General features: G+C 43.7%; 1 protein-coding gene across 3 annotated transcripts in view; it reads right to left on the bottom strand.

The window, feature by feature from the left end:
• Positions 1-1861: 1861 nt before the first annotated feature.
• The window catches only part of VGLL4 (vestigial like family member 4), an 819879-nt gene continuing 804929 nt past the window's right edge, over positions 1862-16811 (bottom strand). For all 3 annotated transcript variants that reach the window (XM_069643919.1, XM_069643918.1, XM_069643917.1), the window contains one exon: positions 1862-5212. In XM_069643919.1, the coding sequence (XP_069500020.1) occupies positions 4935-5212 (278 nt within the window). In that variant the 3' untranslated portion in view covers positions 1862-4934. The remainder of the gene's footprint in view (positions 5213-16811) is intronic.

Raw genomic sequence — 16811 nt, 5'->3', positions numbered from 1 at the left:
AAACAACCTACTGATTCAGTGTGCTCAAACTCGCTACCCATCTACAATTCCTCCTGGGTATCCTCTTCCGATAAATCACGAGTCAAATCCTGAGCAGAAGACAAGGTGCAAGCTAGCCACCACTTAAACCTCTTCGCTTTTACATCCTCTATTGAAATGTCGACCAACTTGACATCTAAGGTTATGATCCCATTGTCTGTCTAGGCTCTAGGGGACTATTACTCGCCCCTAGATTAGTCTTTGTAGCCTAAACATTTAAAAGTAATGAATACCTATCGATACGTTGGAAAACAGTAATTGAAAGATGAACATTCCTCTTGTTAAACTGCTCAACTGTTCTCTTTGAGAATGGGCACAACGCCAAAGGGTGGAAGCTGCACATAGAAATTCTTTGGAAACTGATATTGCAAGTCTTGCCAAGAGGTTACCCGCATCTATACCTGTAGGATTTTGCGAGGCGCTTGAAGGAAAGTTGTTCGCAGACTTACAATGCAGTTGGCAGATGTCCAGAGGGAATGCCAGATTCTGCCACCACAAGGGTAACCTATTCTGGAAGTGTCATACATTCGGCAAGTTGCGTTGGGGAAAGCGGGGACGAATTTTTGGAACCAGGACATTCATTTGAAATTACTTTAGTAACTCAGTGTAATATTTATTTAATGTTGATTTATATCCCACTTAATGCAGATTTCCTTTACCTTCTAAATGCTAGACTGAGAAAACCAGAGCCATCTTATTCAACAGTTTTGTTTCCAATGTGAGGTTTTGGCACCCCAAGCTAACCTCCAATATTAACATCACCTTTGCAAAGGCAGACTATTGACCAGTTTGATATCTGCCCTTTGTATTGCTATGTTGCTAGTTTTCAATGTCCAGTTCTATTAAAATGTGCTCTATGTTTTGTGTTGACGCTTTATGGATTTACACATACTTTTTATTTTTGGGCTTATTCCAATATGGCTTTGTCCTGTGCTTATTCATCCCACCTACCATTTAGCTGCTTTTCATGTTGTCTGTAGGAGCTGTTCCATTTCCTGTTGTCCTAAAGTGTGTACCAAAGTCCCCCCAACAAAGGAATAGTCCTATCTCTATAAAAGACCCCAGCGATCAAGAGAGTGATGAAGATGCATGAATCCAATTGACTCCCGGGAAAACATTCACACAAAAAGAAAAACTCGATTTATATTTGATGTAAGTGCTGAAGAGAAAAAAAATGATCAAACATGCAAGGTTTGTATGGGAAAGATGTAGCTAAAAGAAATGTATGCAACTGAAGGAATACATGTATTTTTAAGTTTTTTTTATTTCAGAGTACAATCTGAAAAACTGATTAAAGATGGTTGAAAGTAAACAAAAAGGATCAGGAGTGAAGTTTGAATAATGAAACTGCTTGCCTCATTACTGCTACATTACGTAGTGAGGCCATAAATGTGTTGATGACCTAATCAAGTAACTTGCTTTGAAGATAAATGCATTGGCTATATTGAACTAGTTTAAAATGCAGAAATAAGGAGAGCAAGACAGCCCGAAAAATAGTGCGATACTGCTGGTATCTGACAAGATTAGTTGTGTTCATTTTTACGCAATGAAAAGGTGCAATGTCTACCCAACTAAATACTCCTCACAAATTTGAGCCTGTGCAAAATAGGTTAAAATGGTTCAATCTGAATCAAGTTACAAAATCTGGAAGCTTCACCTCATTGTTTGCCTGAGATATTTTTCTCAGTGATTGGTAAGGACTACATGCACACAGAAACCCTACTGAAGATGCTCTTGTTAGTGTGGGTTTTTGCATTAAGAAAGCGGATAGTGTTCACAATGTTTCCATACAGCTCTCCCCATTTTAGAGACAACAGACACATTGTGTAGTTTAAGAGCACTTTATTGTTCTTTAAGGCTACTTTAAGTACAAAAAAAGATGGCCTGCCAAACCTTTTTTCATTATTTGTTTTCAGGTGAAACAAGGCCACAAAAGAATGGTATATTACAGATTTACAAACGTAAAATATTTCAAAATGCACTGTAGAAGGTTCTACTCTGCAGAAACGTCAACATTTTTCAAAGTCTGTTAATTTCTCTTCCATATAGAGCCAACACACTTCGGAAAGCATTAGTAGTTTAACATTGGGCAATCAAAGTCATTACTCACTGTGCAAAGTCTGAGCGATCACATTACTGACATGCATTGAATATCACATGCATGCCATCTTTTGCCACAAAGAATTCAGACCACAACAAGCCATTACAACCTGTTAAAATAACACCAAATACATCGTTTTAGTCTCTGAATTTTTTCCCTCCAAATCACATTTTTTTTAAATAATGGGGGTGCCGAAATACTCGAAAATTAGTGCTGTTCCTGCGTTCAAATCATGGTTTAGTTGTGCGTCTTGGAATGTTAACAAAAAGGTAGACAGCAGAAGGCTCCTTTATTCACTACGTATTCATAATCTGATGGCATTTTCCTTTTTTATTATAGTTTTTGAGCCAGTGACATCCACATTCAACAGCCCAAATTCAGTTGGTACACTTCAGACACAAAACCAATTAAAGACATGTTTTCCAAACAATTTCTTTTTCATTAAAGGACGCAACGAAAAGGAATCGCATGTTCCACAGAGCCCCTCTACAGTGTTAATATTTTACTGATACAATATGCTCAGTAGCCTGTAGCAATGACAAACTAGTGGCTATTAACGCTAATGCAGTGTTCTCCTAGAATAACTGTGTTCCTGCACTTTTTAACTGTATTACAGACAAATTCTACAACAATAAAAAAAGATCAACTTTTTTTCTCCAAACAAAAAAATGAATGATTACAATTAAGGAAAGGGGTAAATTAAATAGCTACATATCATTAACAAATTAATTGTTCCTCAAAAAATACCTACAAATTTCTCTGTACATTCTTTACGCACAGCGTAACGATGGTCTTAAAGTTACCTATATAAAAAAAAAGGGTTCTTTCAAATGACTTTCCTACGGAGAGTAGGGTACTGAATGCCAAAGCAGATAAGCATTGACTACCCAGTAAGGTGGTAGTGAAATGTGTGAAACTGGGGAGGGCATTTCTTTCCTGTTTGTTCCGCGTAGCAGCCACCCACTTAATGCCAAGATTGCTTTTGTCACAACCCGGCACCTTTCAAATTAAAAAGCTTAACCATTTTTAAGCAAGAATGGACCCCAATACTGTTGCAATGTTGACCGCAATACATTACATTTCCTGCACTTGTCCGACTAATGTTTAATGATTTCCTACATTTAACAAGTCGCGTCAGCTGACCCAGAATATTTACAAATTAAAAAAAAAATGTAAAAAGAAACACTCCAGTTTTAGCAAGTGACATGGGCAATCAAAGTATCGCAAAATACGAATTACACGGTGTAACAGTGAAATTGACCTTTTGACAAATTGTCATTGTAGTCAGCGGCCCCTGTGATAAAACTGCACAATTGTTGAGGAAGTGTGCCACATATCAGTATCCCAGCCAACGTCACCGTCCGCAACCCCTGCATACGTGGTCATTGGATGCTGGAATGTAGGTGTGTTTTATGTAACAAAAATTGACATGGTGTAAAAATTAAAAACTCTTCAGCATAATAGCTTTTTTCCAAGTGTCTAACTTTGTTACTTCGCTTCTAGTAAATAGCTACCATTACAGATAATGATTTTAAATACAGTTATACCTGTAGAAAAATTGATAATGGAGGAATGTACGCTGCCTTGGCACAGGTTTTTCTGAGCAAACTTAAAAATAACAAACAAGCTCATAAGCTAACAAACCACTAATCTGTCGTGATAGATGGCAGTTTCTTGTTCAGTCTGGTATAACACAAATACGCTCAATATTTTAGGAAGCAAATTCATGGTAAAATGAGGATGATGATTCTGTTATGCACAAAGCCATAGCATCCTGTACCACACATAGTTTACACTGCTTAAATTACGGTGCCTATCCGGAGGCTGTCCTCTGTTGCTGGCTCCTACTAGAGTATCAAAATACAAATTACATAGAGTACAACTGTACCAGCAGTAAGTATATCTAGGACCGTTACTGACAAAAATAAACTAATTCTGAAGAGAAGCGAATATGCATTATGGTTCATACAATCTATACATTAATAGATACCAGCTATTTTTTGTAAAACATGCAAAAAGCACTATTGACCCATCCAACCTCAGCGATCTGCCAACAAACTGCAGTTGTTTAGAGGAGTTTGAATGCCCGTGGTATGAGACATATACAAGTCCAGTTGCAAGCACCTGAAAACTAGAGAAAGACCTATAACCGGTATGAGACTTCCTCTTCCAAAGCTGTTTTTGCCTATTCCCTCCATCAAAAGGATAACAAAACAAAAAAACAGTCAACCTTAACCCCCTAAAATTCAGCAGTTAGCCCTCAGAATATTAGCATCTTGCCAAAAGTTGTCAAGCAACTTTAACCCTCCCCAATAGTGCAAATCAGACATGACAGTTCTTTTCAAGTATATACATACAAAATTGCTCAACAGAAAGAAATAGCAATGGAAGTAAACCACGCAAATCCTAGTCTCAAGAAGCTGGTAGAAACAAAAACCACGCTGGCGAACCAACTTCTGCAATGGCTTTTTGTGTACTTACAGTAAGCATGCATGTTGCTGTTTGTTGATGGGGTAGTTCTAAAAAAAAAAAAAAAGGCAGCAGATTTGCATCAGAGGTCTCTTTGGTAACTGAGGCAGGGAGCTCGGATGCTACATCATAACCAATAACAAAATAGTTCCTGCTATTGTGTTTTAAGGGCACCCTACACAAATGGCAAGCAAGTACACACAAATGGTGTTCAGAAAAACTAGTCTTCCCTCCCAGACTATCCTTGTTTAAGCACTGTTCAAAGCTCCGACACTCCATGCAAAATCACTTCTTTCTTGCAAAAGGATTTCTCATTGTCCACTCTCTACGAGACTATTGATGAGTGATTGGTGGTGTGATTATGATTGACCATGTGCGAGGACGGCGAAGGCTGGCCCCTTCTTGATGCAGACTCAGGACTGCTGGACACACCATCATTTGCTGCCTTGATTTGCAGCCATGTTTCACCTAATGCCTTGGCGAAGTGGTCATCGACGGATCCGGTAATAGAAACAGAATTTGTGACTGGTTCAGGCTCTTTATAATTCTTGCCTAAGCTTCTACGGAAGTGTTCTTCTATGACAGGATCACATGCAGTGGTAGCTGAAAAGATAAAATAAACAATATTCAATATCATGTTCACAACACGCTGGAACCTTTTGTTTGGTTTCTAAATGTTCAAAAGTTTTTTTTACTGAATCCTAAGTGTACAAAAAAACACACATTTTAAGCTTCAATCTACATGTAGCGTCCTTGCGGGGAGGACTTGGTGAGCAACACCTAACAAATGGAGAGCTGTGCTTTAAACCAGCACACCCTTGCAATCTCAAAGGCTGAAGAAGTTCCTTCACCACAAAAGACAATTGTCATCACAGGAATATGTTTTAGTCAAAAGATTCCAATTGAGTTTTGGGGCTATAGTTATTAAATCATGAGAACGACAAAACTGCAGTCCAGTGTTTTCTACTCTTTTCTTGATTGTACACAATATAATACCTCTTCTGAAGTGGGCAACATACTTACAAAATAAGATTAGAAACAATTCATAGCCAGGGAAAAGTAAGTCTCATCTATGTATTGTATGTGGGCAATTGCGTAGTGGGCAGGTTTTGCTCTCTGGACACTGGATGGAACAGCCGGGTTGACCTGGAACATCTGCAATTGTTTTGAGAGGCGTTTGAAATAACTCAGACTACAACTAGTGAATGCAGCCCTACAGATAAGGGATGTACCAGCCACTTTTACTGCCTTAAAATAGGCAAATACCATCCAAAAATAAAATAACCGCACAACACAAAATGGGAAACAGACACGTACAACCGTGTGCCCCTGCTTTCTCCCACACAGCTCCATGGATATATTTGTACCAGCGGTGCACATAGTAGGACAGAAAGAAAGTACTATTATTAATGCCCGATTGTAAGAAGTAAACCTGTATCTGTTAATGTGCATGAATAACTAGGTGCAAAGGAATAATTATTGCAAATGTATTTCCATTTTCCAGTTACTACATTTATGCTCGCTAATAAAATACTCACATTGGGGTTTGGAGTTATATTTTTACTCCCTAAATAATTGTTTTGCTCCCAACTTTAAAAAAAAATAGGGAGTAAAATACACTTCAAAATCTTATCTGGAGAACTGAGTGAATGGGTAGTATTTCATAAGCTGTTGGTGACATTTTAAATGTGGCCACTAATTTCTCTGGAAGCCTGGGCAACTCACAGATGAGTGGGATGGCCTTATGCCCGCAAATAAAGCACAAGCTGGATTCACTGTAGTGTCTCATGGTTGGCATTTTGTCACCTCAATGGTCCCAGAGCTCACTGCCATGTCGGAACACCACATATAGCATCATAAGACACCAAAATAAGAACATAATGCCCTTAGGTTCACAATGATGGTGCCTTCATCCCCAGCTCCAAAAATAAAATGACTTGCATACGTACAAGTGAAAAGAAAAATCTATAAATAGAAGAAAAAGCAAATGTTCACTCCTTTACAGATTTACAATGGTGGTCAAATTATAGTATATAATGAAGAACAAGGATAAGGGCCATGCTAACCATAGGAGTACAACATACAATCACCAGAAATACGATTACAGTGAGTAATGTATCTGCTTATATTCACATGCTGTGCATATAGTCTGACATCTAGTGGTAATCACTGAGTATTGCATCTTTCTTTCAAAGATCGAAAAAGGACGTTGACATGGGCGTGACTATAACACTATCCCTAACGTGACTTGTGTACCCAAAATCCTTCATGCATCGAGGTAACACTTTTTTTTTCCCTGCCATGAGGGAGCCTTACGGAATGCATGAGAGTACAGAAGAAAGAAGGTGTAAAATGTCCAAGTTCCTTCTGCTCCAAGAGGGGAGGAAGGGTGGGTGGCATGTGAATCTAAGCAGGTACAATCATCGGAAATACGATTACGGTGAGTAATGTAGGTGTTCAGATTCTTGTGAATCTGCTTAGAATCACATGCTGTTCATAGACTAGTGAGCAGTACCAGGATATGGTGGTGGAAAGTGTGAAGGAACAGTAGCAAAGCCCTTCGCACCACTTGAGAATCAGACTTGGAGTGTGTGTCTACGCAGAAATGTTGAGTGAAGGTCGTGAACAGAGCTCCAGGTAGATGCTTTGCAAATAGAATCAAGAGTTACATTTGCAATAAAGGCTAGAGTAGCTCCTGTGCCCCTAGTAGAGTGAGCCGTACGTGTAAAGGGTAAGTCTCTTTTTGGCAAAATAGAAACCCAGTGTGATGCATTTACAATCCATTTGGAAATAGCTGATTTAGAGTCCCCTTCTCTACCAGCTGCCACAAAAAATTGGCTTGTAATTTCTAAGTGGTTTAGTCTTTTGAAGGTAGTACACTACTGCTCTCCTAACATCTAGTGTATGGCGGCTTCTTTCAGCAGAGTTAGTTGGATTCTGAAAGAAATTAGGAAATTCGATTGACCGGTTTACGTAGAACTTGGAAATGAATTTAGGTGCAAAACGTGGGTATATGAGCAGTACCACCTTGTCTTTGTGAATATTCACAAATGGGTCTTGAACTGAGAAGGACTGCAGTTCACCGACCCTCCTTATGGCGGTAATGGCCACTAGAAAGGCAGTTCTATAGGTGAGGGCTTTAAGACTTGCCTTCAGCATTGGCTCAAAAGGAGACGGTATTAATCTTGTGAGAACAGGGGGGGGGTGTAAGCAAATCTCCCAGACCATGTTATCCAGAGACCGATCGCATCGGAGGGTACCCGGAGGCGTAATATGATCATTGGGCATTCTCCAGAGTCGTGAACAAGTCGATGTGTGGATGACCCCATTCTACAAAGACGTTGCATAAACATTTTTCTTGCAAGCACTACTTGTGTTCTACGGGTAGGTGCAAGTCTATGCAGAACATATCTGCCAGTAGATTGTGTTCCCCTGGAACATGCTTTGATGGTAGAAACATGTTGTGTTTGAGTGCCTATTTCCAAATTATCTGTGACAGTTTGGATGCCCCCTGCTTGTTCAGATAGTACATGACCGTAGTGCTGTCTGTGAGGGTAATAACTGACTTTCGCTGCAAATGTGTTTAGCATGGTTCCAGTGCTGTGAAAACCACCAGTTGTTACAACAGATTGATAGGTCTGGAAGCTATTGATGGAGACTGCATGCTGTGCACTGTCTGTTCTCGGAGGTGTGCTCTCCACCCTGACCGAGATGCATCCATGGTGAGAGTGGCTTCAACTGCAGGGGTGGTAAAGGATTTCCATTTCAGAAGGGTTTCCTTTGACCACCACTGCAGAGACTGAACAAGGGCTGTTGAGACAACCACTAGATCGTCCCACTGACCGCTTGCCTGACACCATTGGCTCGAGAGCCACTCCTGCATGGGCGCATGCGCAGACGGGTGTGTGGAACCAGGAAGATGCAGGATGCCATAATCCCCGATAGCCATATGGCTTTGCGAATGGTTGGGCTGCGACTGGCTACATAGAGAGGGATCTGGAGCAGCATGTTTTGAATCCTCTCTCTGGAGGGGAAGACAAGGCAGTCTTCTGTCGAATTAGTGCCCCCAGAAACTGTTTGACTTGACTGGGGCCCAAACTCGACTTGCTCTCGTTGATTGAGAATGCCAGATTGAAAAGGAGATCTACTGTGTTTTGGGTGTTCTCCAGACACGTTCCGTACGAGTCTCGGGTTATGAGTCAGTCGTCGAGATAAGGATACACTGGGATGGAATGTCTGTGCAGGTGAGCAGCTGCTACCGCTAGAACCTTTGTGAACACCTTTGGGGCTAAGACAATACCGAAGGAGAGCGCCTGTAACTGATAGCGAGTGTTCTCTATCTAGAACCTAAGGTACTTTCTGTGTGCTGGCAACATTGACATTTATTTATAATGCGCTGCAGGTATCAGGGCAAAACAAATAAAGACACCATACAGTAAACTGGAAAATAAAACGAGGGTGGGCCGGGCTGCAACCAAAGGTTAAAGAGTGAAGTCTTCAGGACTTTGCAAAACGTCAAATTATTTTCTTTCCAGTAGCTTGGCGCTCTTACCGGGAAAGATCTCCCCCAAGCCGCTAGAGCGTCAGAAGTTTAAGCAATAAATCTGACCCAGGTTTCCTGTGTGCAGGGATCTGCTAGGTACATAGGTGGAAACTAGTGACTTCAGGTAGGCTGGCGCTGTCCCAAAGAGACATCGATGTACAATAGAGCCAGATTTAGGCGATGCGATCTCTTACCGCCAGCCAGTGTAGTTCTTTTCTATTGGTTGAGATATGCTAGCCTCTGGTTTATTCTTAATAATAAGCACAGCATTATTCTGAATTGTCTGGCATCTTTTAGCGTTAGTGCCAATTAACAGCACACTGCCATAATCGAGCCTCCAGGGAAAAGTTGCTCAGGCGATTGTGGCACAATTATTTTCATTGACCAGAGACCTGATCTGTCTCAGCAGACGGAGGTGATATTGGCAATTCCTGCTGATCTGATTCACATGGGCCTCTGCTCTCAATGAAGATTCAAGCGATACCTAGGGTTTTCACGTTGCCTTGTACCAGGATTACACAGCTTTTAATGTTAAATCTTTTATAGTCAACACTCAGCTCTGCACGAGCCTGCCAGGATCCGAATAGGAGTAGTTTTGTTTTACTGCCAGTTAGGCACATTCGATTCCTGGTCATCCATGCCTTGATGATATCAGACACCCGAAAGGTTGATGGAATCCTGGGCGTAATCGCCACTCACCTCTAGGGCAAGCTGAGTAACGCTGGCATAGTTTGTAAAGAATACACCAGTATCTTCGAGCAAAGAGCAGAGTGGGCGATGGTAAGTGTTAAAAAGCACAAGCGACAAGCTGGCGCTCTGCAGCACATCATATGTAATTGGGTGACAGGGGAGAAGACATCGGCCCAGTGGATTTTGGACCTTCGATTGGAAAGGAAAGAATTAATCAATTTGACTGCCACCTTGGAGCAGTTACCTGCATGTTCAAGTGACCATAGAAGTTGTTCATGATCTAGCAGGTCCAAGGCTGCGGACATGTCAAGCAAGACCAGTACCCCAGCCTTCCCCTGATCCATAGTTTTCAACATTTGAGTATGCAAATCAATAAGAACAGACTCGGAACGGTGCACTGGCCTGAATCCTGACTGATGTGTAGGATGTTCTTAGCCTCCACTAAGTATTGGAATTGTCCCGTAGCGCACTTATGAAGAATTTTTAACAGGAAATTGCAGTTGGTTATCGGTTTAAGGTTGCTTTGATCTTTTGGATCTGGCCCAGGTTTTTTAAATAGGGGAGTGACCGTGACAACCTTAATTGATTCAGGTATACAATTGTCTCTGAAAGAGGCACTGACCATGCGAGTAAAGAATGGAATGAACAACTATGTTCCAGAATAATCCTAGGGGGAAGGATATTATCAGCACAAGAAGTGGGTTGCATGTTCGACAACAGGGCTCTCAGTTTATGGTCGTGATCAGTGAAAAGGTACATTTGTCTGAAATGGGGATCTTGACGTGGTTGGGCCAAGATCCTGGGGTCAGTTGGGATTGGGCTAGGGTTTCCCTAGTTTTATCCCTGGCTTTAGAGGTTTTGGCTTCGAAAGCAACTTGCACTTCCACTACAGTCCAGCTAACAGCCGAGGATTGTGTGATCGAGCTTTCGGCTTCTCAAGTGATTTAAGAATCTTGAAAAGCTTACCGGTGGAGTTAGGTGCTTTACGGATTTGGTCATTGGGCAGATGTTTTTCTTAGTGTCCAAGTCGTTTAGTTTATACATTTTATCAGCCATTTTCCATTTGTTCTTATTTTCAGCAAGGGGGCATTTTAACCACAAGTCCTCCAGTTTCCTTTTTTCTTTCGTTTGGGTTCTCAGTGATGGTGTGAACCATTTTTGGTGCCCCGGATTGACCTGGACTAGTTTCGACTGAATTGTGGCTGTTCTGTCCACCAATTCCCGAAAAGTGGATATAAATGCAGACACCAAGGATTCACATTTCGGTTGTCTGGTTCATAAGACTGTATACTAGTTGCGATGTCTGCAGGGAGAACCTTATTAAAGTTCCTGCTTAGACCATTTTGATAATTATTAGGAGTCTTAGGAATAGTGCCCTGTGGCTGGATATGAAAGTCAATGCGGTAATGGTCAGACCATATGCAGGGCAGAGTAACATCGATAGTGGTCGCAAGATTCCGGGACACCACCCAGTGACTTACATCATCATCAGTAGTGGGGTCATTATTGAGGACTACATAGTTGAGGTTGTTAAGTAGTCTTTCCAATTTCATGGCTTCTATGTCAGAGGGATTACACCTCCAACAGTTCAGATCTCCTAAGAAGAGGGTGGAACAATTACGTCCATTAAAGCCGCTCAACAGGTGAGCCATCTCCTCGTTGAAGCCTGGCATAATTGACGGTGGCCGGTAGATCAAAATAAAGTTGATGCAACTGTGATTAGTGGGGGTCATTTTGATGTGCAGATTTTCACATCCCTGACATGAGCAGGAGGATTGAAAGAAGTTGTACTTGCTCTTGGCTATAAACGCTGCTCCTCCCCCATGTTCCCTATTTCCACAGAAGATGGAGTATGCTTCTGGAACGGCCATCTCAATCATGGGACGGTTGGAGTCCAATATCCAGGTTTCAGTGAGACACATTATGTCTAGGTCTCAGTCTAAAATGAAATTGTGGCTATTGCATGTATGTTTGTTCAAAGACCTCGTATTTAGGAGGCTCATTTTAATTTCTTCAGCATTCTTGTACAAGGTGCCGGCATTATTATCTACTTCCTTCTGAGATAGGCCTGCAAGTGGCATATATATACCCCACTACTGTTGTCCTGTTCCAACTGGTGAGGGCGGAAAGGACCGCGTTGGTTCAGAGTTAGTTTAACCATCACCTGGGTTGAGCGTTTGGTATGGACGGATTCCTAGGGCGCCTTAATAGCTGACCCGGGGGAGGCAGCGTCTGGGTGGGGTGGATTTGACACTTGCTGTGCACCATTCACCCCAAGCACCAGTTGTAGGTAGCAATAGGCAAGCCCATGGGGCTATGTACAAATCCGAGCCCAGTGGGAACGTTATTGGTGACATCAAGTTTTCCTTGTACAAACATATGGGCCATCGCCTTTGAGCAGACACATTGAATTTCCAGCAAGAGTTTGGTCAGCTCCAGGTACCCCCATAGCCCGCAGCTCTGTACAACTTTTTAAAACAGGGATCGCTAGTGCATATTTTATCCCTCTTCCCGGGTGGGACAGGGAAAGAGGTGAGACGGTACCAGAGTCTGGGAAGAGAGTGCAAGATGTCACAACGTCACGGACTGGCAAAGACTGGCTTGGTACTTGTGCACCGGCACTGGTGTGCCTGGAATTCCAATATATGCACTGGGGTTGATGGAAAACAGTTTTCCCGCTCTATAGCGTGTTTCTCAACTGTGATTCAAAAGCAGTAAACATTTTCAATTCTGGGTGGTACAAGCTTTAGACAAAATAAGCGTGTCAGACACAACTTTAATCTAGATGGTACAGACTTCCGTTCAGTAAGCAAAACAGGCACGCGTGTGGCAGTGCAATTCTAGATGACCCAGACTTCGGGTTAACAGTTTCACAATTCAGGGCAGTGATCACGCAAATAACAATCGCACACTAGTACAATAATACAAAAGGTTCTGCTCAAGGCTTTTATATAGAAGTATGCTTCTTTCATATCCAATGTGGCCATGTAATCCCCCTGTTGCAACAGTGGGATTACCTCCTGACGAGTCGTCATCCTGGACTTTTGAGGTTTGACATATTTGTAGGACGCAGATCTAAAACAGGGCTATGCAGTACCCGTGGCTGGCAGTCTTGTGTACCCACTTATCTGAAGTGATTCCCATCCATGCGTGGGTAAAATATGTTCAACGTCAACTGACAGGGGAGACCTGTCCCTTTAACCTTCCCACGTCGAAATCCCTACTGTTCTGCGGACTTGAATCCACTGGAGGTACCTTGACCAGAAAACCAAGGGGCTCCTCCTGACCTGTACTGCCCCTGGGAGGAACAAGAGAAAGACTGCCCGCGAAAGGTACTGGCAGGTATTGAATGCCCCTCACTAGACAAATGGTTTCGCCGAGTTCTGGTTAAGGGATTTGAGAGTTTTGTGCTCTTTTTTTAGCGGTTTCCATAACCTCATCGAGCGCATTACCAAAAAGATCAGAATCTTCTACCGGCTTATTGATGAGGGAAGCTTGAGCCTCTGGCTTGAACCCCACATTTTTCAGCGAGGCGCTTTAGGACAGTCCCTTGTGCGAGGATGCATCACGCTGTTTCATCCGAATCCAGAGTGTTTTTCAGGATATTCAATGTCGCTTGGCGTCCTTCAGTGAACACTGCTAGGAGTTGGGTGCAGGCTGGCTCCGGGACGTTATAGAGGCCCTCCTGTATGACTCCCCTTTGTACATCACCTTAACTTGCTGGGAGCGTGGCGTTATTGGCAAGCCGGGTACAAAACGCAGTAGAGGCAATGACACGTTTGGCGAGAGAGCACAGCGTTTTTGTTTCCCCCAGTTTTTATTGACATTTGTTAAGGAGACAAGACATTCAATGTACCATTTGTCGAACTCCATTCTAGAAGAACAAAACAGTCCCACTCCCCCAACTTTACCCAGTCTTCCCCCTGCCCCATCGCTACCTACTCCAAGACAAGAGCAAGAAAAAGGAGCTTTTGGCTCTAAACCAACAACCCACCAACCCCCCCCCCCCTTAACCTCTTCTCAATAAATTAGTTCAGGTGTGTCAACATCCATTTAACCATGTCTCAGGGGGTCAGTTCTTAAACAAAAGAATAAGCCCTACTGTTCTATTACGGCTGCCTGAGGGCCCACCACCACCCCTCCCTTCGTCCTGGCTCCCCTCGTGTGTTCATATGGCTTGCTGATGGCCTCGCCTCAAATCCCCATTTTAAAAGCAGAGCTCCCCAGTCTGCATAGAACCCGGGCAGCAAGCCCATCATGCACCACTGCTGTAAGCCTCTTCATGACCATCATATCGTGTACTTTCCTTTCCCACATTTACTTTGACAGGAGAGTCCCCCTTTTCCACCTTTGAGCGAAGGGCAGCCTCCCTGCTATCAGTTTGGATTCCCACATTCTGGGCAGTCTGTATTCATGCCTGCTTTTCTCCGGGACCCCTAAGAGTATCTGCAGTGGGTCCAGGCTGAGCTAAATTCCTGCGATTTCCTCCATTCAATCCAGCACTTCGGCACATTAAGCCTGGGGCAATCCCACCACATATGGGCTAGGGACCCCCTCTGACCACAACCCCTGGGACACCTAAGAGAGGCCCCTAAAAACATATTGGACAACTTCACGGGATCCCTGTGCCAACCCATCGGTACTTTCAAATTGTGCTCCATTGTGGAAGTGAACAAGTTGCTTGAAAGGTGACTTAATAGATTTGCGCCCAGTCTTCCTCCGTAATCTCCTTCCCCGCCAACTCAAACTAGTACCTCTAAAAAGTCTGCCTACCCTAGCAGGACGCATCGATGGCTTTGTACAGTGGGGACAGTATGCCCTTTCATGTGGTTGAGACATCAAGAACCTTCTCAACCCTCGTTACTTCCTTTGCCACATTTCCTCCCCATGTTTGGTCAGGCATTATGCCCTTGATGCAGAGACTGAGGCCACATCCCTCCGCGGCACCTCTCTTATGGCCTCCAGGTCTAAGAAAACGCCATCTTTGAACAGTTGTCCCGCCCGCTCAAGACCCTTGTCTGACCACTTCTGCAAATAGGCTAGCCCTTGAAGCGCAACATAGAATGGGGGAGCCCATACTGATGCTAGAGGAGAGAGCGACGTGGAGAATGTGTGGTTACACTCTTTGTCGTGCTACTCTGTCCACAGCACCCCTATAGTGGGGTGTGTCCTGAGGCGTTCTTGGATGGACCTGAGAGGGAACCCTTCAGAGGATGGGCCGTCAAGTCTTCCAGGTAGGTCCAGTAGGTCCTCAGGCCGTCCCTCATATGCTTGAGAATTACCCCCAGTAAGGCCGCTTTGTAGTATAAGCGAACGTCTGGGAACCCAAATCCCCCTTATTCCTCGGGAGTGTCAGTGTCACCATTTTAATTATTGGGGTTTTATTTCGCCATATGAATCTGCAGAGATCTCCTATTCTGCAAAGAACGTCTCCAGAAGCTGCCCTTGGTATGGCCGTGAATAGAAATAGCAACTGGTGGAGCACGTTCATTTTTACAGAGGTCATCCTTTCATACCAGGCCAGTACCCGGGGGTACCACCGTTTTAGGTCCACTGTTAGTTGCTCGTGAAAGGGGTTGCAGCTCGCTGAGACTAGCAGGTTTAAGTCTCTGGTCACGTTAATACCCAAGTAGCGCTGTCCTTTTCCGCTACTCTCATACCCTGAAATCTCCTTCGAGTCTAGGTTTGTGGGGGATGGGGCACGGGCTGGGCCAGAGTATTGGCATAATGGATGATTTCTCAACATTAATCTTTAGCCCCGAGAGGAGGGGATATCTGTGCCAGTGAAAACTGAATGTTGGTGAGATACCCCAGTATGACGTCTGCGACTAGCGAGAGCTTAAACTCGATCGCCCCCCTCCCCAGTGATGCCCAGTGATCCCTCGAATGTGCTAGTTTGCTAATGGTTACATTGTCAAGGCATAGAGAAGTGGCGAGAGGGGGCAACCCGGTCATGTGCCTCTTGTAAGTCTGAACATCTGAGAGACCCCCATTCACACACACCCTTACCCTAGGTTGATTGTAAAGTTCTGCTACCCACCTCAGGAAGTTGGTGCCCAGCCCCATCTTCCAAAGTACCCTCGTCATGAAGGGCCTGTCGCAAACCTTTTCTGAATCTAGGGATACCAGATAGGCCTCCAGACCCCCCCCATGTCAGAGCACGGTGTATGAGGTACAGGGTCTTCTGGATATTATCCAATCCCTGTCTCCGCCTGATGAAGCCCATTTGGTCGCTGTGCACCAATGTAGGCATCTCCTCCTCTAGCCCCTTCCCCAAAATCTTTGCCAGAATGTTTACATCGCTGTGCAGAAGGGAGATAGGCCTGTACGAGGCGCATCTGGTCTGATCTTTTCCCTCCTTAGGGATCGCCACAATTGTCACCAACAGCATTGTGGGGGGGCAGGGCCTCCCCCCTGCAGGGAGGCGTTCAAAACTCTCCAAGTATGGGGCCAGTCGCGACCTAAACAGTTTGTAAAACTTCAAGAAGCCATCTTCCCCCAGAACAGTCCCCGACTTCATGCACTTAATGGACTGCAGAACCTCTATAGTCGTGATTGGGCGCTCAAGGTTCTCTACTATGTCCGGGGCTAGACCGGTAGGGAAAGCCCATCTAGGAATTCATCTATCTGTGCACCATGCCACGTCCGTTCCAGCTTATAGAGGTTGCTATAATATTTCACAAACTCCTCTCTGATACCTTTTGGGTCTATGATGAACGCGGCCACCCCCGTTACTATCTTTCCAACCTTTCCTTGCTTCTTCTCCTCGCTCAATCTCCATACAAAGATCTTGTGTGCCCTATTAAAATTATGTTCCTGGAACACAAATATCATTTTCTGTGTCCTTACTTAGGACGACCTTTAGTTGGGTTTTATATCGTTGAAGTTCTTTAGCTTCCGCTGGAGAAATGCATGTCCCCTTTGAGCCACCTGGTTGTAGTTTTACAGAGGGTGTTTTCCTTCTCCCCC

Source organism: Ambystoma mexicanum, chromosome 2p (genome assembly GCF_040938575.1).
Source record: "Ambystoma mexicanum isolate Mex_15411 chromosome 2p, UKY_AmexF1_1, whole genome shotgun sequence".
In the NCBI taxonomy this organism is placed as follows: Eukaryota; Metazoa; Chordata; class Amphibia; order Caudata; family Ambystomatidae; genus Ambystoma; species Ambystoma mexicanum.
The sequence above is the reverse complement of the archived record's forward strand: the minus strand, read 5'-3'. Positions and strand labels throughout refer to the sequence as shown.